Raw genomic sequence first — 27015 nt, forward strand, 5'->3', positions numbered from 1 at the left:
TGCCTTAGAGACCATAAATAAATCTATATAACAAACTTAAAATCCAAGCGTAAACACTGACATTAGGATTGGCCAAATTCCATTTTGGGTAATTTTTTTTATTAAAAAAACTAACTTTTCCCTGTATTCTAAACAGCTATTCTATATTAGTCTTTATTGGTTTTAACTTGGATGCATTATGCAGATAAACTACCCAAGAACTTACTGAATAGAGAATTAAACATTCAATTATTTGTCATTATCTTGAAAAATCAAATTTAAGGAATTTTTAAGTGGTAAATACTATCAGACCTCAAGTACTTAAAAAGCGTTTTCTTGTACTAAGTCCTAAAGGTTTCATGTTTTTTTCATTATTCCTTTCCAGGCCACTAGAATATTGGTGTTACACTTTTCCACAGCCCGCTTCAACAATTCAGATTTATATGCATCCTTACTACTTGTGTGTTCTAATGTAGTAATTATTTTTCTTATCCTTCATGTAAATGTGTTTAAACAAAAACTTTGAGCAGCCTCAGGTACACTTGGGGTTTAAAGTGGAGGAGGCATTAGGCCTACATTACTTTGGCATAAAGCAGAATTTCTTCTAGATGACTACGTTGGGCTGTCATTACAACTCTCAATGTAGCAAAGGTGACTATAAAAAAATCATACACAAAGACCTATATATATACAGACATATATACTTTTAAAAAACAATCATAATACTATTATCATATGTAACAAAAGAACACTAATTTCATAATATCATCCAATACCAAGGCATAGTCAAATTTCCTCAATTGTCTCAAATCTGTATTTTTAAAGATAAATTTTCCTCTATTGTCTCAAACCTGTCTTTTTACAGATGATTTATTCAAACTAGTATCCAAACACTGCATCTGATGTTTGTAATGTTTGGGTGATGACTTGTAAATCTCTCTTAATCAAACAAGTCTTGCCCCCTTTGTATACCTGTGAAAGAAACTTGATGACTTGTTCTGTAAAAGTATTTACATTCTGGATGTGGTGATTGCACACATGATTGTTTTTTAAGATGGCTACAGCACTACATTAATCATTCCATATTCAGACCAAAACTTCTACTGGCTCTATAGTACCTTTATGCAAATTAGGGAAAAAGCAATACTTCCTCAAGGCACTTTATTGCTATCTGCTAAAAAATAATTATCACAAATACAAAACCTCTGATGAAGAAGAACAAATGCTAACTTCCCAGAGCTATGCAATGTACAACGTGTGATTGTATGTTGCTGCCTGAACTCAGAATTCTTGGTAAGATAACTTCCCACAAGTAAGAAAAAGTAGGTGGGATTCCTTCTTGGTAAACTGGATTACTTCAATCCTTAAACTGAAAAGGCATAAAGAACATCAGTTTTCAACACTGTCATTATCCTCAGACAGTGGTGAGCCTAACAGGCATTTCATACTATAAGACTGTGTAGCCACAAACACCCTGACTAAGGAAAAAAAAAAAGTGTAGCATTTAGGCAAAGGAATAACTTTAAAAAAATTAAAATGGTTTACAATTCTATGTTCATGTGCAAACCATTTTGATTTTATCCTTTCTATAATTAGGATAAAAAGTATGACTTTTTCAGACAATACAACTATCAAAATGTGTTTAATCTGCCACTTTTTTTTTTTTTTTTTGGTGCCTGTGGTGTGTGCCCTGCGCTGCTGCAGAGGGTCTTTAGCGTAGAAGGGCCTTTAGCTTTGGGTTAATGCTCTGCTGTTACCATCCTGAGATTCTTAATTTCCAAAAAGGGCGTGGGCTTTCTCTTTGCACTGGACCTGTAAATTCTGCAGGCAGTCCTGGAGGCAAAGACTGGAGTTCAGGGAGACTGAGTTGATTAGACCTGAGGACCTGCAGAGGAAGGAGCAACTGAGGTAAAGAGTTCCCCAAATCTCAGGGAGGTCCTGGAATCTTTGCTTGGATGTTATGATGAGTAATTTTATGTAACATTTTTCAACAATTTTATTTATTGATTGATTTTAGGGAGAGAGGAAGGGAGAGAGAGAGAAACATGGATTTGCTGTTCCGCTTATTGATGCATTTAATGATTGACTCTTGTATGTGCCCTGACTGGGGATTGAACCCGTGACCTTGGCATACTGAGACGGTGCTCTAACCAACTGAGCCACCCAGCCAGGGCTAATCTGCCACTTTTAAGAGGACATCCATCCATTAATGATTGGTTCTAAATTTCTCATATTTTGGCTTACAATGGAATAATCATAGGTATGCTGAGAATAAAGTTTTATACTGTTGAATCATTTGTGAAAATTAAAAACTATCTACTGTCAGTGGATACAAAGGAAGATATTTTAGCAAAGTTTTGAACTCTGACAGCTGATTGGTAAGTTTAAGTAATATTTTTAGGACTAACTGAATTTAAATAGTTTGTGACTTAACTACAATTTAGAGCAATGAGCAATTATCTGCGTTCCTACTAAGTGCAACGCTAAGTATGAGTGTTTCTTGGAGACTAAAAATAATGTAATTATTCAAAGAAAAATATCTTTAAGATGTAGACTAATAATAACTTTTCATATGTGAGGCCTATTTCATTTTATGTAGTAGGAATTCGCATAAAGGTACAGGTTTCCTTTGATATATATTCACTATTTCATCCCCAATGTTTAGGTAGAACAGTATGTCTAGAACACCGTAAGTTCCCAATATCTATTTACTGAATGCATGAACAGATGTTTAAATCTGAAATTTACTGTGTAAGTTAACGTATTATTACTTAAAGACAGTATTTTTTAAATATATTTTTAAAGCAGTCTGTATAAATCAGTAACATTAATGAATAATTTTGTTGGTGCTAAAATACTAAATGAAGATCTTAGACAAGGCAGGTGGATGTGATCGGACATAAAACTTTCTAAGGATTCTGGATTGACACGGCAATTTGTAAAGTAACAGGAATTCTCATATACCTCTTATGGGATGGTAAACTGGTATAAACACTTTGGAGATCAACTTAGCACAGTGCAGTACATTTGATGATATACATACTCTATGACTTAGTAGTTTCACTCCTAGGTAACAAATGATCTAGAGAAACACACACATATAACCAAGGTGGTATGAAGAAGTAATAGTAGAAGGGTGGGGGAAAAGGCAGAGACCTCGGTCCTGTACTCACAAGGAAAAAGCTGAACAAACTGAAAATAGATCTATTGAAGGACTGAGTTCTCAGAGAAAACCACTGCCCCCAAATTGGACTAATTGGCTGATATAATCACAATTTACTGGAAAAAGAGCCCAGGAACAAAAACCTCTGCAGGACCCAGCCGCAGGGTAGAAAACCATAAACTGTACCTGATAAATTGCTGGAGGCTCAGGTGGACAAGTTTGAGAATTAAAAACTCTACAGGAACCGTTGCTGGTGTGGGCCAGTGATTAGAGCATTTGCCTGAACATCCAAGAATCTCAGGTTCAATTCCTGGTCAAGGGCATGTACCTGGGTTGCAGGTTCCATCCCTGCCCCAGTCAGGATGTGTGCAGAAGGCAACCAACCATTTTGTCTCTCACATGGATGCTTCTCTCTCTCTCTCTCTCTCTCTCTCTCTCTCTCTCTCTCTCTCTCTCTCTCCCCCTCCCTCCCTCCCTCCCTCCCTCCTTCCCTCCTTCCCTCCCTCCCTCCCTCCCTTTCACTTTAAAAAGAAAAAAAATCAATGGAAAAAAATGTCCTCAGGTGAGGATTAACAGCAAAAACTCTACATGAGGTTTTCTGGGACAGCATACAAAGAGCTTAGAAAGTGGCATTCTGTCTTAATGAGTAAAAAGATTACAAACTTAAAGATTAACAGTTCTTCCTAGATCCATCAGAGAAGTGAAACTTACCTGGCAAACTACTGCCCTAAAAATTGGATGTACAGATAGGAAGAGAAGATCACAACTTATCAGAGCAGAAACCCCCTGAGTAGAAACTTGCATGGAACCCAGTACCAGAGTAGGAGAACCTGAATAGTAATGATGAATTGCCAGTGGTTCAGTTTGTACAGTCTGAGAGTTTAAAGTTCCAGGGGAGCCTGAACATTTTTGTGAGTTTACCTTGTAGAGCTCTATCAGGTTCTTAGAGTGAATATTGGAGAAAAATAAATCCCTTTGAGCCCAGCCAGTGAGGCTCAGTGGTTGAGCCCCGACCTATGAACCAGGAGGTCATAGTTTGATTCCCAGTCAGGACACATGCCTGGGCTGTGGCCTCACTTCCAGTAGGGGACAGGAAGGAGGCAGCTGGCCAGTGATTCTAACTCATCATGATGTTTCTATCTGTTTCCCTCTCCCTCTCTGAAATCAATTTAAAAAAATATTTTTAAAAATCCCCTTGAGCTTCTGGCAGGGCGGGAGGGGGGGGGGGGGCGGGTAAAGGGAAGGTAGCCATTTTGAAATATACCAGAAAATTCTGTTCTTAACAATCCTGCCCTCGAGAGAAGCTATCTAACCAGATAACCTACCAGGTTTTTGTTTTTGTTTTTAAACAGAGTCTAACTGACACAGGAGAAGGGAAATACTCAACTCTAGCCTTTTGTGTGGGAGAAGGGAAATACTTCTGCAGCCATCAGGTCCCACCAAAGGCTGGGGAAAAATAGAGGCACTGGTGAAGTTCACAGCTCAAAGCCACAGGCTGACAAAAACACTGAGACATAATCATAGTACTATGGACTCTTCCCATCCTCAACACCTTTATGTCACACCACCAACGATCTATTTACTAGAGTTCCTATCACTCAATTAAAAGGCAAAAGAATCAAGTTGAAGAGACATAGCAAGCATCACAACTAAACTCAGATATGGCAGGAATGTAGCGGAAAAGAAAAAGACTAGAAAACAAATCAGAGAACGGTAGGACAACTTAAAAAAAAAAAAAAGGTGTGGCATATGCATAATAGAATGCCAGAATGAGAAGAAAGGAGCAGTACGCAACATTTGAAGCAAGGATGATTGGGAATTTCTTCATGTTAATGAAAGACAGCAAACAAGAAATCCAGGAAGATCATACAACACAGAAGATAAATGCCAAAAAACACTATACTAGGCATATCATATTCAAACTGCAAAAAAATCGGACAAATCATCTTGAAGAGCCAGAGTTTTTAAAAATCTTACCTATATAGGACAGATAATTACCTCCAATTCTCCTCAGAAATCATTCAAACAAGAGAGTGAAAGGAAATATATAAAGTGTTAGGGGTGACAACCACCAACCTAGAATTCTGTACCCTGCAAAAGTGTCCTTTGAAAGTGAAGAAGAATGATAAAAGGTGGCGGCAGAGTAGGTGGATGCTACTACACTCACCTCCTCCCAGGACCAAGCAAAGGTTTACAGAAAAAGCCACATTGAGACTGGTAGGAAGGATGGATACAGAAAGGGGGCTGGCCCTGTTCCCATGAGCAACACCTGAGATTCAGGAGGGATATCTCAGTTGCAAAACACTGATGAGTATGAATTCTCAATCCCAAACTGGGCTCCCCAACCCAGAGAACCAGAGCTGGGAAGAGGCACACACATAACATCTGATTATGAAATCTGTGGGGATTCTTTCCGCCACAGAGAAGGAACAATGCACAAAATCTCATTCGCAGCCACTCACCCTGGGCTCTGACAGAGGGAGGGTGAAGTCGACTAGAGCAGCTGTGGGCAAACTACGGCCCGCGCGCCAGATCCGGCCCGTTTGAAATGAATAAAACTAAAAAAAAAAAAAAAAAAAGACCGTACCCTTTTATGTAATGATGTTTACTTTGAATTTATATTAGTTCACACAAACACTCCATCCATGCTTTTGTTCTGGCCCTCCGGTCCAGTTTAAGAACCCATTGTGGCCCTTGAGTCAAAAAGTTTGCCCACCCCTGGACTAGAGGCAAGTGAGGAGACACTGGGGTTTGTGGCTCTGCGGAGGAGCACTGAAGGGAAAGCTTCCAGGATTCCTGTGCTGAGTCACTCTGCCACACTGCAGATGCCACCTTTCTTGGATGGAGCATGCCTCTCCATATAGCATCAACATCGGGAATGCAATAATCCCTAACTCCTGACTACTTGTTGTCCCACTCTGTGGAGCCCTGATGAAAAGTTGTAGTTGCCTGGATCAGGATGTAGAGGTCTGGGCAGACTCAGGAAGTGTCAGTGACATTACAGTACACTAGGCGTATTGTATTGTATGGCTTTGGGGCAGGGTTATTCCTCTCATGTTCCCAGGGATCTGACTGGAGCTTTTAGCAAATGGGAGATTTACTGTCCCCAATCTCCAGGCTCCTGGCAGTCCTATGCAACTCCTGGTGGCTCTGCTCTCTGAGGTCTGGGCAGAATCCAGGACAAACTGAGTTGTGTGGTTCTGGGGCCAGGGCCACATCCCACAACTTTCCCCAAGCCTGATTATAGAAACAAACAAAAGGGTAGCTAAAATGGGGAGACAAAGAAACATGGCCCAAATGAAGGGACAGGAGAAATCTTTGAAAAAGATCTCCCCATCATGGGAGATCCACTAGCCCCATCATCTTAATTCCTGGTGGCTGCATCCTGCTGAAATCAATACCTGCCAGAATCTGAGACAGACTGAGTTGTGTGGCTCTAGGACAGGAGTCATTTTTCTCTCACAAGCCCAAATGATGGAAGAGCCCTCCCTTCACATGACCAAATCTTGGTCTGTTTAGACCTGATAAACTCAGGCAGGTAGAGGTGAATCTCATGGTGTCTTGGGGCTTCTGCCGACCTTTCCCTGGGCCCAGTGCTGGTAAAAGCCAGCCTTAGTGCAAAGCTTGATTTTTCCCATGAAGACCCAGGTCTAGAAGAGACGGCAACAAAATGTGGATCACTTTGTAGCTCCAAACAGGTTGCTAGGGCCAGTAACAGACAGTGTCTGATATTGGCAAGCCCCAGAATCCCTACCAAGACCCAAAACACAGAGTGGCCACCTTCAGACAACATGAGAGCAGGATCCAATTAGCTTCACTAGTAGCATATACACAGGGAGATCTGGGCAGGTACCAGACCCTTGAGACAAATTATGTTTCATGTGGTTAGCACCTGCACAAAGGCTCATACATTGTGTTTGGGGTTGATCCTTACAGTCAGCCTGCCTGAGAGTAGACCCCATGCATGAATAGGCCATTAGTAATCAAGGCTTGATTACAACAGGAGGGCCCACATAACCCACATCAGGGACATTCACGGAGCACCCAGCTCAGGTGATCAAGGAGACTGCACCAATGAAGGAACAGGAGAAATCTTTCAAAAAAATATCTAAATGAAATGGAGGCAGGCAATTTATCAGATACTCTAAACTTCAAAACAATGGTTATAAGGATGCTCAAGGAACTTAGAACTACAACAGCACGAAAAAGCACACAGAAACCATAAAAAGAACCAGTCAGAAATGAAGAATACAAAATCTGAAATGAAGAACACACTAGAAGGAATAGAAGGCTGGATGAAGCAGAAGATAGAATCATCAATGTGGAAGACAGGCAACAGAAAAAATCAGAGCAGTAAAATGAAAAAAGAATTTTACATAAAGGATAATTTAAGGGACCTTTGAGACAAGATGAAGAGTAACAATATAAGCATCATAGGGGTACCAGAAGGAAAAGAGAGAAAGCAAAGGATCAAGGACCCATTTAAGAAATAATGACTGAAAACTCCCCTAACCTGGTAAAAGAAAAAGACACACATGTCCAGGAAGCGCAGAGAGTCCCAAACAAGATGAACCCAAAGAGGCCCAATCCAAGACACATCATAATTAATATGGCAAAGGTTAAAGACAGAGAGCATCTTAAAAACAGCAAGAGAAAGACAGGTAGCTACTTACAAAGGAGCTCCCATTAGACTATCTGCTGATTTGTCAACAGAAACATTTCAGTCCAGAAAGGATGAACATGAAATACTCAAAATCATGAAAAGCAAGAACCTACAACCAAGACTACTTTACCCAGCAAGGCTATCATTTAAAATTGAAGGAGAAATAGAGCTTCTCAGACAAGAAAAAGCTAAATGACTTTGTTACCATCAAATGAGTATTATAAGAAATGTTACAGGGTCTTTTTTAAGAAGAAGAAAAAATAAACAGGAACATAGTTAAAAGAATAAAATCTCAATAAATACACACCAATCAACAATCACTTTAAAATTAAATGGCTAAAATGCTCCAATCAAAGGACATAGGGTAGATGAATGGATAAGAAAAGAAGTATATACTGGGTGTCTCCCAAAAATGTATACACACTTTGTAGATTTATTACATTTTATTTTAAAATGAAATGTATTTTAATAAACACTGCCCTTATAATTATTTGAAGTGTATGTGCATTTTTGGGACACCCTGTATATGCTGTATAAAAGGACCCACCCAAGAACAAAAGGTACACACTGACTAAAAGTAAAGGGATGGAAAAAATATTTCATGAAAATAGAAAGGAACAAAGAGCTGGGGTAGCAATACTTATTTCTGACAAAATAGACTTTAAAACAAAGTCTACAGTAAGAGACAAAGAAGGACACTACACAATGATAAAGGTGCTCCCATTATTCCATCAGGAGGATGTAACCCTTGTAAACATTGATGCACACAACATAAGAGCATCTAAATAAAAAGCAAATCTTGTACATAAAGGGAGATAGACAGTAATACAGTCATAGTAGGGGATTTTAGCACCTCATAGACATTAGTGGATAGATATTCTAGACTGAAAATCAACAAGGCGATTGTGGCCTTAAATGACACACTAAATGAGATGAATTTAATTAACAACGTCAGAGCATCAGAATGTACATGCTTTTCAAGTGCACATGGACCACATTCTAGGACAAAACAAATCTCAATAAACTTAAGAAGACTGAGATCACATGAAGCATTTTCTCTCACCACAATGGTATGAAACTAGAAATCAATCACAAGAAAAAAACTGAAAAACACACAAAGTCATGGAGGATAAACAAAAGCTTACTAAACAGAGACTGGTTTAACAATGAGGTCAAGGAAGAAATCAAGAGATATCTTGAGACAAAAATGAGAACAAAACAACCCAAAAATCTATGGGACACAGTGAAAGCAGCACTAAGGAAAATTCATAGGATTACAGGCCAACCTCAAGAAACAAGAAAAATCTCAAATAAGCTAAATTTATACTTACAGGAACTGAAAAAAGAACAACAAAGCCCAAACTTAGTAAAAAAAGGAAATAATAAAGATCAGAGCAGAATAAAGATTATATATATATTACAAAAGCTCTATAAAACCAAGAGCTAGTTCTTTGAGAAGATAAACAAAATTGACAACCCTTTAATCAGACTCATCAAGAAAAAAGACAGGACCCAAATAAATAAAAACAGAAATGAAAGAGATAAAGTAATAACTAATACCAAAGAAATACAAAGGATTGTAAGAACATATTGTGAACAACTATATGCCAACAAGTTGGATAATCTGGACTAAAGGGATAAATTCCTAGAAACATACAATCTTCCAAAACTGAATCAAGAATCAGACACCTGAATAGACCTATAACAACTAATGAAACCGAAGCAGAAATAAATTAACAAAAGTCCTGGACCAGATGGATTCACAGGTGATTTTTTCCCCAAACATTCAAAGAAGAACTAACATATATCCTCTTCCAAGAAATTCAAGAGGAAGGAAGACTCCCGAGCTCTTTTTACAAGGCCAGCATTATCCCAATCCCAAAACCAGATAAAGACACTACAAAGAAATAAAATTATAGGACAATATCCCTGATGAACACAGATGCTAAAGCACTCAACAAAATATTAACAAACCGAATCCAGCAATATGGTATATTAAAAAGATCATACACTATGAGCAAGTAGGATTTACTCTTGGGGTGCAAGTTTGGTACAATATATGCAAATGAATAAACAGGATATTCCACATAATATGAAGGGTCAAAATCACATTATCATATCAATAGATGCAGAAAAAGCATTTGATAAAATCTAGCACTCATCTATACTAATAAAAGCCTAAGTGGTCCTCGCGCCCTCGTGCGATGCCCTCACATAATCACAAGATGGCCACCACAGTTGGCTGCCACAAGATGGCCAGCAGGGGAGGGCAGTTGTGGGCGATCAGGCTGGCAGGGGAGTGGTTAAGGGGCGATCAGGCTGGCAGGCAGGTGAATGGTTAGGAGCCAGCAGTCCCAGATTGTGAGAGGTATGTCCGACTGCTGGTTTAGGCCCTAGACTGGGCCTAAACCGGCAGTCAGACATCCCCCGAGAGGTCTCAGATTGAAAAGAGTTCAGGCCGGGCTGAGGGACACACCCACCTCCGTGCATGAATTTCGTGCACTGGGCCTCTAGTTGATGATAAAAACTCTAAGCCAATCATGTCAAACTTGTGCTCATGGGCTGCATGCAACCCAAAACGAATATTTTTGCAGTCTAGCCAATATAACAGTATGTAAGAAACATTTTAATAAAAATTTTGTAACTTAATTTTTATAATATCCTGTTATATATAGTTATTTTTTTAAAAATATATTTTATTGATTTTTTACAGAGAGGAAGGGAGAGGGATAGAGAGTTAGAAACATCGATCAGCTGCTTCCTGCACACCCCCCTACTGGGGATGTGCCCGCAACCAAGGTATATGCCTTTGACCGGAATCGAACCTGAGACCCTTCAGTCCGCAGGCCGATGCTCTATCCATTGAGCTAAACCTGTTAGGGCTATACATAGTTATTAATCACGAACTACAACATTCACTAATGACTGATTATTATAATCATGTTGCATTCATTTTCCTTATGAACCTTATGCGCAATCACACCATTTCTCTCTACTAATACTAGCAGCGAATATTTTAGCAGCCTTTCGCCACATCATTAGTCTTGTACTGACTTGTTTGGTGTGAGCAACAGGAAGTATTTCATTTTCAGAGAATAAGAAAAATAGATTTATTTGCGTTACACTTATTAATTTGTGCAGTTATTCAGTGTCTGGTAAGTTAATGTTCAAGAAAAAATATTTTTATTAAAATGTTCTATTATTTTATGTTAATGATTACTCATTTATTTCAGCCCTTTGTATTTAGCATCTCTCTATCGAAATAAACTTAACGTTTCTATGAAAATTGAAGCTTTTGTTTTTTTGCGGCCCACATAAGCTTAAACCTTGTTTATTTAGCCTGTGTTAGCCTTTGAGTTTGATATGCTTGCTCTAAGCACAGTGGGAAGAGAGGGAATATACCTCAATGTAAAAAGGCCACATATGACAAACCCACAGCCAACATCATACTCAATGGGCATTTCACTTAAGATCAGGAACAAGACAAGAGTGTTCACTTTCACCACTCTTATTCAACCTAGCCACAGCAATCAGACATGAATAAATAAAAGACATCTCAGTTGGAAAGAAAGAAGTATAACTATCATTATTTGCAGATGACATGACACTATATAGAGAGAACTCTAAAGATTCCACCAAAAAATTATTAGGACTGATAAATTCAGTTAAGTAGCAGGATACAAAATAAATATCCAGAAATCAGTTGCATTTTTATACACCGATAATAATCTACTAAGGAGGGAAACTAAGAAAACAATCCCCTTTACAATTAAATGAAAAAACGAAAAAACCTAGTAATAAATTTAACCAAGGACATAAAAGATCTGTATCGGAAAATTATATGACACTGAAGAAACTGAAGAAGATACAAATACTAGTAAGTGGACGCATATGCCATGTTCATGGATAGAAAAAGTTAACATTAAAATTTCCATACTGACTGAAGCAATCTATACATTCAACACAATTCCTATCAAGATATTAATGGCATATTTCACAGAACGAGGAGAAATATTTTAAACATTTATATGGAACTACAAAAGAGCCTAAAGAGCAATAGCCATCTTGAGAATGAAGAACAAAGTTGGAGGAATCACGCTACATAATATCAAACTATTGCAAGGCCATAGTAATCAAAACAGCATGGTGCTGGCATAAAAACAGACATATATAGGTCATTGAAACAGAATAGAGAGCCCAGAAATAAACCCATGCTTTTATGGTCAATTACTATTTGACAAAAGAGACAGAAACATACAATGCGGTAAAGATGGTTTACTCAATATATGGTGTTGGGAAAACTGGATAGATTTGTACAAAAAGTGAAACCAGACCACCTTCTTACACCATACACAAGAATAAACTAAAAATGTATTGAAAACTTAAATGTTAAACTCAAAACCATGTAACTCCCAGAAGAAAACATAGGCAATTAAATCTTGGACATTTATCATTGCTATATTTTTTCTAATATATCTCCTTGGACAAGAGAAACAAAAGAAGAAATAAGCATATGGGACTACATCACACTATAAAGTTTTTGCACAGCAAAGGAAACCAACAAAATGAAAAGACATTCCACTGAATCGGAGAATATATTAATCAATGATACATCTAATAAGGGTTTAATATCCAAAATTTATAAAGAACTTATAAAACTCAACAGTAGCCCAGCTGGCGTGGCTCAGTGGTTGAACTTCGACCTATGAACCAGGAGATTGTGGTTCAATTCCTGGTCACGGCACATGCCCGGGTTATGGGCTCCCAGTATGGGGCATGCTGGAGGCAGCCAATCAGTTATTCCTCTCATCATTGATGTTTCCATTTGTCTCTCCCTTCCTCTCTTGAAATCAATTTTAAAAATATATAAAAACAAGCAAACTAACTAAAAGCTCAACACCAAAAAAAGTACCAATCCAATTATCCAAAATATATAAAGAACTCATACAGCTAAACAAAAGGAAGACGATCCAATAAAAAAAATGGGCAAAGGATCTAAACAGACACTTCTCCAAATTGGGCATACAGATGGCCAAGAGAGAGATGAAAAAATGTTCAAAGTCACTGATCATCAGAGAGATGCAAATTAAAACGACAATGAGGTATCACCTCACACCTGTCAGAATGTCTACCATCAACAAATCAACAAATGACAAGTGCTGTGGAGAAAAGGGAACCCTTGTGCACTGTTGATGGGAATGCAGATTGGTGCAACCACTGTGGAAAGCAGTATGGAGTTACCTCAACAAATTAAAAATTGAACTGCCTTATGACCCAATGATACCTCTTCTGGACACCCCTATGTTCACTACAGCATTATTCACAACAGCCAAGATTTGTAAGCAACCCAAGTGCTTATCAATAGATGAATGGATCAAAAAGCTGTACTATGCCTGGCTGGTGTGGTTTGAGCATCGACACATGATCAAGGTTAGATTCCCAGTCAGGGCATATGTCCGGATTGTGGGCTCAAGCCCCAGTGGGGGGCATGCAGAAGACAGCTGATCAATGATTCTCATCATTGATGTTTCTATCTCCCCACCCCTTCTTCTCTAAAATTATATATATTAAAGCTGTGGCACATTTACATATGGAATACTAAGCTGTTAAGAAAAAGAGAGAGAGAGATAGAGGGGGGAGAGAGAGAGACAGAGAGAGACAGACAGACAGACAGAGAGAGAAAAGGAAAATATACCTTTGTAACACTTGGAGAGACCTGGAGAGCATTATGCTAAGTGAAATAAGCCAGTCAGAGAAAGACAAGTACCATATTATTTCACTCATACATGGAATCTAATGAAGAAAATAAACTAATGAACAAAATAGAGACAGACTTATAGATACAGAGAATAAACTGATGGGTTTCAGAGGGGAGTCGGGTTGAGAGGCTGAGTAAAAAAGGTGAAAGGAGTAAGAAAAAAGAAAAGCGCATAGACTCAGACAACAATACAGTGATTACCAGAGGAAAAGGGGTAGTTAAAAAAGGGAAAGGGGAGAATAAATGATGATGGAAGAGGACTTGACATGGGATGGTAAACACAAAATACAATATACAGATGATGTATTATAGAATTATATGCCTAAAACCTATGTAATTTTATTAACCAATGTTGCCCTAATAAGTTCAATTAAAATTTTTAAAAAATTGAAGTAGAGAAGTAATGTCAGCAAGATGGCAGAAATGGACACTCAAGTTTATCTCAATAGACTTAACAATAACAAACAGATCAAATACCTCTGTGAGAAATTTATAAAGCAGTTAAAAGGTTCCTGCACTCCAGGCAAGGACGAAACCAACAGCATAAAAGCACAGTAAGAAAATTCATGACATTGTCCACTCCTTACACCAGAGGCTCTTTCCCCTGCCATGGCACATTTGGGACTGTCTTCTACCTGAGGACAACAAAGTACAGAATGTATGTCCAAGGTCAGAAGTTTATAGGGGCTGACCAAAAGAATGGTGTCTGTCTTGCTATATCCAAGTATTGACAAGAATGGGATACAAGGTTGGGGATCCCTGAGAATAAAGACAGCTGATCAACCATGCAACAGAATTTGTAGTATCATAGACACACTAGGTAGAGCTCCAGTGCCACACAAGAGAGACTGTAATATCATAACAGACACCAGAGCAAGCTCCTGAATTTCTTCAGACAGGTAACTACACCCACAGGCCCAAAGAGGATATGCATACCCAGAAAAGGCTTGGGAAGTCTCCAAATCTCTACCTATGCTGAGTCAAAAAAGTTCTACATGTTTGAAATCAGACTGCAAAGTCTCAAAGAGATGAATGATTCTTCAAATGCCAAAATTCTAACAAGAAAAAAATGAGATACATAAGAAATAGAGGAAACATGACTCATTTAATGAACAAATTAAAACTCCAGAAACCAAACCTAAAGAAATGGAAATATATGAATTGCCAAAAATTAAAAAATCAATGAAACTAAAAGTTGACTTACTGAAAAGATCAGCAATATTGACAAACCATTAGGTAGAATAACTAAGAAAAAGACTCATAGCTAAAATTATAAATGAAAGAGACATCACAACGGATGTCATAAAAATAAGGATTATAAGAGATTTCTATGGCCCAGCCTGCATGGCTCAGTGGTTGAGCATTGCCTTTGATCCAGTAGGTCACTGGTCAATTCTAGGTCAGGGCAAGTGCCCAGGTTGTGGGCTTGATCCTCAGTAGAGGGCATGCAAAAAGCAGCCAATCAGTGATTCTTTCTCATCCTTGATATCTCTATTTATCCTCTCTTCCTCTCTGAAATCAATTTTTCTTTAAAAAAAAGAGACTTCTATAAAAAATTATATGCCAGTCAATTAGATAACTGAGAAAATATGGATAAATCCCTAGAATCATAAAACCTACCGAGACTAAATTATTAAGAAAAACTGAACAAACCTATAACCTGTGAAGAGACTGAAGTAGCAATCAAAACCTTCCCAACAAAGAAAAATCCAGAACCAAATGGCTTAACTGGTAAATTATATCAAACTAGAGCAGGGGTGGGCAAACTTTTTGACTCGAGGGCCACAATGGGTTCTTAAACTGGACCGGAGGGCCAGAACAAAAGCATGGATGGAGTGTTTGTGTGAACTAATATAAATTCAAAGTAAACATCATTACATTAAAGGGTACGTCTTTTTTTTTTTTTTTTAGTTTTATTCATTTCAAGCGGGCCGGTTCCGGCCCACGGGCCGTAGTTTGCCCACAGCTGAACTAGAGGCACAGTGTACAAATTCATGCACGGGTGGGGTTCAGCCAGCCCAGCCCTGATTGGGGCAGATCGGGGCCAGGCCTATCAGGAGCAGGAGATGGTGGGAGGTTGACCAGCAGGCCCCGCCCGATTGGAGTGGAGGGGCCGATTGGAGGTGGGACCGGCCATGGGGAGGGGCTGTGGGCAGTAGGCCAGCTGGCTCCAATCCCGAATGGGGTGGGGGGGCCAATCGGGGGTCAGCGGCTTGGGGGAGGAGGGGTCATGGGAGGTTGGCCAGCTGGCTCTGCCCCCAATTGGTGTGAAAAAGCTGATTGGGGGTGGGGACAACTGGGAGGAGGAGCTGCAGGTGGTAGCCACCGGTCTTGCCCCTGATCAGAGTGGAGTCGATCGGGGGCAGAGGTGGCTGGAGAGAGGGGCTGAGGGCCGATTGTGGTGGTGAGGGCTGATCCAGGGTGGGGGGCCTATCGGAGGCCCGTGGCCGGGAGGGACCGTGGGTGGTTGGCTGGCTGGCCCCACTCCCAATTGGTGTGGGGGGGCCAATTGGGGGCGGGGCCAGCCAGGGGGAGGGGCTGTGGGTCATTGGTCAGCTGGCCCTGCCTCTGATCGGAGTGGGGGGCCGATCAGAGACAGAGCTGGCTGTAGGAAGGGGCTGGCCGGGGGGAGGGGCCACAAGCTGATGGGGTCGGGGGGCCAAACATGGGTGGGGCCAGTCAGGGGGAGGGGCTGTGGGCCAATCAGGGTGGGATGGGCTGATCAGGAGCGGGGCTGGCGGGGGAAGGGCTGTGAGGGGGTTGGCTGGCTGCCAAACCCTAGGTCAGGGTGGGAGAGGCCAATCGAGGGCAGGGCTAGCCAGTGGGAGGGAACTAGGCTGGTTTGCTGGGTGCAGTGGGCGTCATAGATACTGGTCATTCTGGTCATTACGGTGTTCTTGTCGCTGGCTTTTTATATATATACTAGAGGCCCGGTGCACAAAAATTGTGCACTCGGTGGGGGAAGGGGGGCACCTCAGCCCGGCCTGTGCCCTCTCGTAGTCTGGGACCCCTCGGGAGATAAGGACCTGCTGGCTTAGGCCTGCTCCCGGTGGCAGAGGGCAGGCCCAATCCCTAGGTGCAGCCCCTGGTCGGGCTCAGAGCAGGGCTGATTGGGGAGTTGGGGCGCCGCCCCCTGTCATGCACAGAGCAGGGTCAATTGGGGGATTGGGGCACCACCCCCTGTCACACTCAAGGCAGGGTTGATGGGGAGGTTGCAGCGCCACCCCCTGTCACGCACAGAGCAGGGCCAATCGGGTTTGGGGCGCTGCCCCCTGTCACGCACAGAGCAGGGCCAATCAGGTGGTTGGGGCGCTGCCCCCTGTCACGCACAGAGCAGGGCCCATCGGGGGGTTGGGGAGCTCCCCCCTGTCACGCACAGAGCAGGGCTCATCAGGGCGTTGGGGCGCCGCCACTGTCACACTCAAGGCAGGGCCGATGGGGAGGTAATGGCTCTACCCCGTCACACACAGAGCAGGGTCCGTGGGGGGGGGGGAGGGGTGGGGGGGAATTGGGGCGCCACACCCTGTCACACACAGATCCGCAAGGTGATCAGGGGGTTGGGAAGCTCCCCCGTATCAGGCACAGAGCAGGGCTGATCAGGAGGTTGGGGCGCCTTCCCCTGTCACGAACAGAGCAGGGCAGATAGGGAGGTTGTGGCCCCACCCCCTGTCACACACAGAGCCGCAGGGCGATCAAGGGGTTTGGGCGCTGCCCCCTGTCATGCTGATCCCGGTGCCGGGAGGCCTCGTGGCTCCGCTGATCCCGGTTCTGGGAGGCATATTACCCTTTCACTATATAGGATAGAGGCCTGGTGCACGTGTGGGGGCCGGATGGTTTGCCCTGAAGGGTGTCCTGGATCAGGATGGGGGTCCCCACTGGGATGCCTACCCAGCCTGGGTGAGGGGCTGAGGGCTGTTTGCAGCTGGTCACACACCCTTCAGGGTGGGGGTCCCCACTGGGGTGCCTGGCCAGCCTGGGTGAGGGGCTGATGGCTGTTTGCAGGCTGGTCAAGCCCCCGCCCAGTGGGGAGCCTCATCCCATGGAGGTTTGGCCAGCCTGGGTGAGGGGCTGAGGGCCATTTTCAGGCTGGTCAAGCCCCCCCCCCCCCCCCCCCCCCCCGCGACGGAAGCTCCCAGCCTCTCCTTTCTTTTTTTTTTTTTTTATTCTGGGATTTATTTACCTTTTATAATTGAAACTTTGTATCCTTGAGTGGAGCTCAGAGCTGGCTAGGGCGGGTGGGAAGCCTGGCTTCCTCCATCGCCAGGGGCAACCCAAGCCGCCTGCTCACTCCAGCTCCATGGCCACGGCCGGCTGAAAGCAGGTATCTGGGGTTTATTTATCTTCTATAATTGAAACTTTGTTGCCTTGAGTGGAGCTCAGAGCTGGCCGCGGCAGGCGGGAAGCTTGGCTTCCTCCATCACTGGAGCAACCAAGCCTGCTTGCTCCAACTCTGTGGCTGCCGGCTGCCATCTTGGTTGGGTTAATTTCCATATAGTCACTCTGATTGGCTGGTGGGCATGGCTTAAGGTGTAGCGAAGGTATGGTCAATTTGCATGTTTGTCTTTTATTAGTGTAGATAGATACTCAACGAAGAATCAATACCACTGTGTCTCAAACTCTTCTAAAAGAATCAAATAGGAAGAAATACTACCAAACTCATTCAATGAAGCCAGCATTACCCTGACATCAAAAGAAAGAATTTGGACCTATATATAAACATTAGCTCAAAATAGATTAAATATCTAAACATAATTCCTAAAACTATTAAACTGTTAGAAGAAAATGTAGGGGAACAGCTTCAGGTCACTGGATTGGCAGTGATACCTTGGGTATGACACCAAAAGCATAGGCAGCTATATAAAGAGTAGACAAAGTAAAAACCTAACAATTATACCAAACTTCAAACTTCTGCATGTCAAGGGAAACAATTAGAATGAAAAGGCAACCTATGAATGAAAGAAAATAACTGCAAATCTAATAAGGAATTAATACCCAAAATATATATATGGAATTTCTACAACTCAACAATTAAAAACTGGGTAAAGAACCTGAATAGACATTTCTCCAAAGAAAATATACAAAGGGCTAGTAAGCACATGAAAAGATACTCAGGCCCTAGCTGGTTTGGCTCAATGGATAGAGCATCAGCCTGAAGACTAAAGGGTTCCGGGTTCAATTTCGGTCAAGGGCACGTACCTCAGTTTCAGGCTTGATCCCAGCCGTTCTCACATCTATGTTTCTATCTCTCTGTCTGTCTCTCTCCCTCCCTTATACTCTCTCTAAAAAATAAAAAAATCAATGGAGCTTAGCTGGCGTGGCACAGTGGTTGAGTATCAATCTATGAACCAGGAGGTCACAATTTGATTCCCAGTCAGGGCATATGCCTGGGTTGTGGGCTCGATTCCCAGTGTGGGGCGTTTCTCTCTCTGTTTCTCTCTCCCTTTCTCTCTCTCTCTCTCTCTCTTTCTCGTCAGGGCTTGGGCCAGGGAGGAGCCTGCAACAGAGGTACGTGCCTTTGACTGGAATCAAACCTTCAGGACCCTTCAGTTCACAGGCTGACGCTCTATCCACTGCGACAAACCGACTAGGGCTAAAATATAAACTTTAAACACCTTAACTGTACCCCATCTTACAGAATCAATTCAGGTGGATTAAATACCCAAAGATGAAAGGCAAAACTATAAAGCTTTCAGAAGATAATATACTATTTCTATGATCTTGGGCTAGGAAGGAAGTTCTTTTAAAACATGCAAAAATACCACCATAAAGATGAGAACTTTAGTCCTGTGAAAAAAATAAGCCATAACAAGAGGACAGTTAAAATTAGTAAAGAACTTATTTACCACATACCACAACTCTGGGGTGGGGGTTGTGGGAATATATAAAGAATCCCTCCCTACATATGAAAGAGGGGGAGGGGATAACCTTACAGAAAAATGACATGAAAGTTAATTCATGAAAGTGAAAATCTAACTGGTAAATAAAAAATTTTAAAAAAACAGGTACTTAACCTCATTGGTAAGGAGAAAAATGTAAATTAAAACTATGACATATCTTTATAAACTGATGCCTTTTACTAAAATTTAAGAATGTATCAGTACAAAATAGTAGTACGTATGTGATACAACAGGAACTCCTATACCCTGTGGGTGGAAGTATAAATTGGTAACATCATTACTTTGGAAATGATTTTGCACTATCTAATAAAATTGAAGATAGGTATATCCTATGATCCAGCTAATCTACTTCTAGGTATATACCCTAAAGAAATTCATGCTCATATAAACCAGAATGTAAAAAATGTTCTTAAAAGTGTGGTCTGTAATAGCCCTAAACTCAAAACAAAACAAAAAAATAACTGTTAATAGTAAAATGGATAAATTAATATATTTGTACAATGGAATGAAAGCAAGTGAACTGTACAAATACATGCTATAAAGTAGATTAATTTCACCAAAAATATCTGTTACTAAAAGAGATAAAACAAATGCAATTCAAAAAAAGGGAAGAGTAAATCATACTGTTTTGATTGCACATTGTTTTTGGAATGCATGCATAGATAGTAAAACTTAAGAGAAAAGTAATGAATGATTATCATAAGCCAGGAGAGTAATTACTTCCCACATGTTGAAAAAAGGACAACAATCTGGAAGGGGACAGCGTCACTTCTGGGGTGCTAGTACCATTCTAGTTCTTGAACTGGATGGTTCCTGAAATATATGTCATATACTTTTCTGAATATGTAATACTTTACATTGTTTTTTAAAAGAATGGTAAGAATAAACACTGCTCCATACAGATAAACATGGCTAGAGAAAAATCAGTTATGCTGATTGGTTCATAATCAAGAACCTTAAAGAAGGTTCAGGCTGCCAGGCAACCATATTTTATTTCCCTAGTCCTGTGGTCGGCAAACTGCGGCTCTTTGGCCCCTTGAGTGTGGCTCTTCCTAAGCCTTAGGAGTACCCTAATTAGGTTAATAACAATGTACCTACCTATATAGTTTAAGTTTAAAAAATTTGGCTCTCAAAAGAAATTTCAATCGTACTGTTGATATTTGGCTCTGTTGACTAATGAGTTTGCCAACCACTGCCCTAGTCCATCTGCCTGCCTACTCTCCTAGAAGAAATTATACCTTTTTGTTATTAAACCTCCAACATCTCCTGTCCTATCCTCACCTTCAGTCTATGGTTGTGTTTCCTACCTCACTGGAAAGTATGGGAGTAAAGAACACTTCTACACACTCGCCACCATAAATACCCATCTACCAGGATTTTGTACCCACATATTTTGCCTTTCCTTAGCTCAGTTCTCTAAGGCCAATCCGCGTATTTGTGTACCAGATCCTATCCTTTCTTCCTTTCTCAGAGACATTATAGCCACTCACCCATCTGTCACCTACATCATCAATTTATTTCAGCAAACATGCTGTTATTTCTTGACCCAACTTCTCCCACCAGCTACTGCCCCATTTCTTTGTCCCCTTTGTAGTTAATTTTCTTAAAATTATCTATCTGTAGTTACTGTCTCCAATCCCTCTCCTCCCATTTCCTCTTAAACCCACCAAAATCAGGTTTTGGCCTGACCACTGTCAAAACTGCTCACTTAAGATAATCATAACCTCTACTGATCAATTGTCATGCTCATGTTCCTTATGTGTCAGGAGCATTTGACATGTGACACAGGTTACCACTCCTTGCTCCTTAATAGATTTACATCACTTGGTTTCTGGTAAAACCATTCTCTTCTGCTTTTTCCTTAGTATAACTGGTCACTCCTTTTCAGTTTCCACTGCTGATCTCATTTTTTTTTTTTTTTAATATAGAACGCTTCATAAATTTGCATGTCATCCTTGTCCAGGGGCCATGCTAATCTTCTTTGTGTCATTCCAATTTTAGTATATATGCTGCTCAAGCGAGCACCTGATCTTGCTTTTTAATTAATGTTGGGATAGCCCAATATATGTTAGGTATTCTTCTGTCAATCTATACTCAATCTCTTGGCAATCTCATCTACTCTCATGATTTAAATACATCTTTATACCAATATTTTCAGTTCAGACACCTCTCTTAAACTCCAGAGTCATTTATAATGTCTAGTAGACATTTGAAATTCCATGTCCAAAACTATTTTGTACTTTTTCCCTCAAAACCTGCTCTACCATTTATTAACCACCTTTATTTCTCTTTAGGGTAATCTCATCCTTCCTGTTACTGAGACCAAAAAATCTGGAGTCATCCTTGTTTCCTCTCCCAACATCAGTAAATCCAATGTATTCCATCTGCTAAATATAACCAGAATTTAAGATTTTTTCACCTCCTCAACTGCTACCCCATAGTCCAAACCACATTATATCTCACTTGGATTACTAAAGGAGCCTCCTATCTGGTCTCTCTGCTTATACTCTTAAGCCCTCTACATGCTATAATTAACATAGCAGCGGAAAGATCCTTTTAAGGTTTAATTTGGATCTCATCTTTCCTGTTTCAAATTCTTCAGTGGTTACTCATCTCACTCAGAGGAAAAGCATAGCATCTTACTTACTATGCATGCCCTAGCCCAGGACAACATCAACATCATTTTTTTTCTGAGGTAAGAAAACACAAAAGTAAACACACAATATGGAGCCTTAAAAAGTGATTCCTAAAGCCAGTCCTCAAACTACTTCTGGTCCATGAACAGCTTTTATTTAATCTTCACTGTGTGATAACAGTGCAGTGCATTTTTATAAATGTCTCTTTTTTTAAACATTTGCTTTTTAATATGTTTTGTTGTTCAATTTTATATTTTTCATAAAATAATAGTTATTATAAATGGGAGGTTTTTAAAACATTTTATTACTTAAAAAATAAAAATCTGGCAGAACTAAGTTTTAATGACTTTTTTTCTATTTCTCCTTTCTACTCTCTATACATTTTCTTCGCTGAATTAAAAAACAGAACATTTGTACTGGTATATGAAATTGAAAAGTCTGGGAACTGCTAGCCAAAAGGATTTAACAAGCACATACCTGCACTGAAAGCCCACTAAAGCACAGGTAGGAGAAGCTATATTGGTTAGAGTATTAGACCCACACCCCTCTCCAGCTCTGTCAGTACTAGCTGTGTGACATTAGTTTTTTGCCTCTCTGACCCTCTAGTTCAGGGGTCCTCAAACTACGGCCCACGGGCCACATGCAAATACAAACATTGTATTTGTTCCGTTTTGTTTTTTTACTTCAAAATAAGATATGTGCAGTGTGCATAGGAATTTGTTCACAGTTTTTTTTTAAAACTATAGTCCGGCCCTCCAACGGTCTGAGGGACAGTGAACTGGCCCCCTGCTTAAAAAGTTTGAGGACCCCTGCTCTAGTTCTTTATCTATAATACCCATTATAGTATCCATTTCAGAGAAATGTGAAAATTGAATGAGATGATACATTTAAAACATAATGATACCCAATAGCTACCTATGTGTTTAGTTAATGCAGTGTTAATCCAGTGGTGTATGGTGGGAGAGAGAGTGGGAAGGAGGTCAGTGGGAGCAGGCCACCCTAGCACAGAGAAGGATTTTATCCACTGATGTTTAGAACTACTAGTACATGATGATAATAAAAAGCATTTGATAAGTTTCACTACTGCTTTTAAGTTCTCTGCAGACAATGTACCCTATTTGCCTTCATGAGGATATACCACAGCAAAAGAACATCTCCCACATCCACTCATTCATTATTGAGGGTTAGGCACAGTGTATGGCAAGGACTCAAAAAGTAGTATTAAGAGTATGGTCACCATGTACTATTAAATAAACAGGGTAATTATTTAGAAAATAAAAATATTCACCTTTTTTGAATTTATGTATAGGGAGTTTCTTAAGTTGATCTTTATGAAGTCTGTTTCTTCTAGCTCTATGTCTATCCTGGAAAAATTTTGTGATCTAAAAATAAAAGGGAAGACAAGGCATCAGATATTAAACATGCAAATAGAAAATGGCCATTAAAATAACAAATATCTTTTAAATTTCTGGATATCTGCTGGAAATAAATTCAATTTACTTAAATCCTAATGGCAGAATTAATTAAAGCATTAAACTATATTAGTAATTAATTATTCCATTAAATTTCTTTTGAATTTTTATTCACTGACCTAAATTATCTTTAATTTACTCTGACGAAAACATTGTAAATAACACATGTTTGTTTGAAAAAATACAAACTGTAAACTACATGTTACAGAGAAGATCAAAAGAATGGGAGGGCTGGAATTCCTATAATTATAAACTAAAAAATTTTTCAAAAATACACTTGTTAGTCACTACACTTTCAGTCCTAGAAGAAAAATACAGAACACCCCTAATACAAATATTCAGAAATGCTAGATAACATGCAAAGATTTTTAACTATAAATTAATATGCTTGCAAGAATAAAAAGGAAGTTCACAGGGCTTGAGCCAAATGCCAAAAGCAACATCCATAAAAGAAAATTTTGACAAATTTAACTACATCAATGTGAAGGACTTCTGTCCTCAACAGTGTTAAAAGATAAAGACAAGACACAGACTGGGGGAGAATATTTGCAAACTGTATATCTGATAAGGATTTGTATCCAGAATATAAAAAGAACTCAAAACTCAATAAGAAAACAAGCAACCCAATAGAAAAAAAATGAGCACAATATTTGAATAAACACTTCACCACAGAAGATCTAAAGATGGCATATAATCACTTGAAGAAATGCTCAACAAATTACTCAATAGGAAACTAAAATTCAAATCACAAATACCACTATACACCTATTAGAATGACTAAAATTAGGAAGACTGACTATACCAAGTATTGGCAAGGAAGCAGAGATACTCGCACTCTGGTACACTAATGGTAGACTGTAAAATGGCACCACCATGTTGAAAAATAGTTTGGTGATTTTTCATAAATTTAAATACACATTTACCATTTGACCCAATCATCCCACTCCTATTTACATTCACCCAAATAGCATATAGCCACATGGCAATTTGAATACAAAAGTCCATGTCCAAATGTTCATGTCAGCTTTATTTGTAAGAGCCAAAAATTATGAACCCAAATATCCATCAATAGGTAAATAGATAAACAAAATTGTAGTATATACATACAATGGAAGATAACCCGGCTATAAAAAGAAATAATTAATGTACTCAATAACATATATGAATATCACAAGAATTCTGAAAGAAAGAAGGCAGACACAAAAGATTACATAATTTATTATTCCATGTATATAAAATTGTAGAAAATCTAAAAGCAGATCTGTGGTTGACTAAGGTTGGAGGTGAGTAGGACATGAAATTGGAAGAGGTTAGAGGGAGGATTACCAAGGAGCATGAGAAAACTTTTTGAACTGATCAATAAATCTTGCTTGTGGTGGTGGCTTCACAGATATACATATGTCAAAACTTGCCAAATTATAAATTTAAATGTGTGAGGTTTATTATATGTCAATCATACATCAGTAAATGCTTAAAAAAAATTAACAGTGACCACAAAGACTATAATGTAAGCTTTCAACCAGTAGCAGAAACAGAGAGATGAGAGAGAGAGACAGAGACAGAGAGAATGAGAATAAATAAAAACTGGGTAACCCAAATTTACAGAGAAGAAAAAAAAACAATAAAAATTAAACAATAGAAATTAGTCCAATAATATATAATACATGATTATATATTATTCATAAAAATGTAAATAGATTAAACCCACCAGTGTTTTAAAAGAGTGCATCATAGTATGTAAAGAAAAAGTGACACCATATGCTATTAACTCATTAAGACAAAAATAAAGGTAGAGATTAAAGATGGTGGCAGAGTAAGTGGGTACAGCACAGACATGCTCCCCAGAACAAACTGGAATTACAACTAAAATATAGAAAAACTTCCTGAATAATGAATGGAAGACTCACAGGAGAAAAAAATGATACCTGAGGACCGAAAGTGGAGACCACATAGACTCTGGTAGGAGGGGAGGAGGGGTGAAAAGTCTGGCCAGGCACGTACAGACAGCAACTAAAGTCCCAGAGAGAGATCTCAGCTGTTGCCACTGAGAACTCTGGGATCTAATCCACAAGCTGGACTCCCAGCAGAGAGTACCACAACTGAGAAGGGTACGCACATAACATCTGGCTATGAAAAGCAGTGGTCGCTGTTTACCAAGGAGTAACAGCTGAAAATTCAGACACCCTCTTAAAGGACCAACACACAAGGTTCCCTGTGGAGCCACCTACCTTGTGCTCTGGCAGAGGGAGGACAGAGTGGGGGGGAGCTATGTGAGCAGAAGCCAGACACCCCAGTTTCCTGTGCTGAGTCATTCCCTCATGCTGCAGAGAGCATCTTTCCCATAAAGACATTTGCCTTCCCTGAGGGGAAGACAGTTGACCCACCCTATTGGAAAACACCTTGCCCTGAGGCCACTTAACACATTGTTTGCGGGTAGTTTTTATCGCGTGCTAACAGGTGGCGCGGGCCATTTTTGCTAATTTTTTGCGCAAATGGCAACGTTCAGTAAAATTACGATAACTTTAGTTTATGTATTTATACGTTACCCGCATTCTACCACTAGTCTATAAAAAACGTATTAATATGTGTCCTGCGCTCTACTACCAGTCAACGTAAAACGTATAAGTAAAACAAGTAAAACGTATAAATACGTTTCCTGCATACAATGTGTTAAGAGACTAAAACTAACAATTAGCCTCCAGGCAGAAGCAACTGCCCCACTCTGTTGAAAAAAACTCCCACCACAGCTGAGGATGATTGCCTGGGGGCAATTCAAGATGGAATCCTATCAGTTTGTAGGCAGAGTGAGTCTCTGGAGAATTTTATTCCTTGACTGATCTAATTAGTCAGAGACAGCATTTGACAATGTCTTGCACTAGAGATTGAAAGGCATAGAGTAGTGGTCAGCAAACTGTGGCTTGCAAGACACATGCAGCTCTTTGGCTCCTTGAGTGTGGCTCTTCCACAAAATACCAACTTCTGCGCATGGACCACGAAGTTTCAATCACACTGTACATGTGCGCCTGCATGTGGTATTTTGTGGAAGAGCCACACTCAAAGGGCCAAAGAGCCGCATGTGGCTCTTGAGCCGCAGTTTGCCAACCACTGGCATAGAGGATCTACCTAATACATAGTCAGAAACACAAACAGGCAGCCAAAATGAGGAGACAAAGAAAACCCCCGAGAGAACCAAGATGGCGGCATAGGTTAACGCAGGAGTTTGCTGCCTTGAACAACTACTTCAAAAGTGAAACTAAAAAACGGAACGGACATCACCCAGAACCACAGGAACGCTGGCTGAGTGGAAGTCCTACAACTAGGAGGAAAGAGAAACGCATACGGACACTCAGAGGAGGTGCAGTGCTGAAGTCAAGTTCTGAGGTGCGGAGTGTGCAGAGCGGGCTGGCGGCGGAGGGCGCTGTTGGCGTTTTCAATCGGGAGGGAGTC

General features: G+C 40.3%; 1 protein-coding gene across 5 annotated transcripts in view; it reads right to left on the reverse strand.

The window, feature by feature from the left end:
- The window catches only part of RNF13 (ring finger protein 13), a 163403-nt gene that overhangs the window by 10398 nt on the left and 125990 nt on the right, over positions 1-27015 (reverse strand). For all 5 annotated transcript variants that reach the window (XM_081087434.1, XM_081087437.1, XM_081087436.1 and 2 more), the window contains one exon: positions 23385-23478. In XM_081087434.1, coding sequence (XP_080943560.1) covers positions 23385-23478 — 94 coding nt within the window. The remainder of the gene's footprint in view (positions 1-23384; positions 23479-27015) is intronic.

This window comes from Myotis nattereri, assembly GCF_964212035.1.
Source record: "Myotis nattereri genome assembly, chromosome: 3".
Lineage (NCBI taxonomy): Eukaryota > Metazoa > Chordata > Mammalia > Chiroptera > Vespertilionidae > Myotis > Myotis nattereri.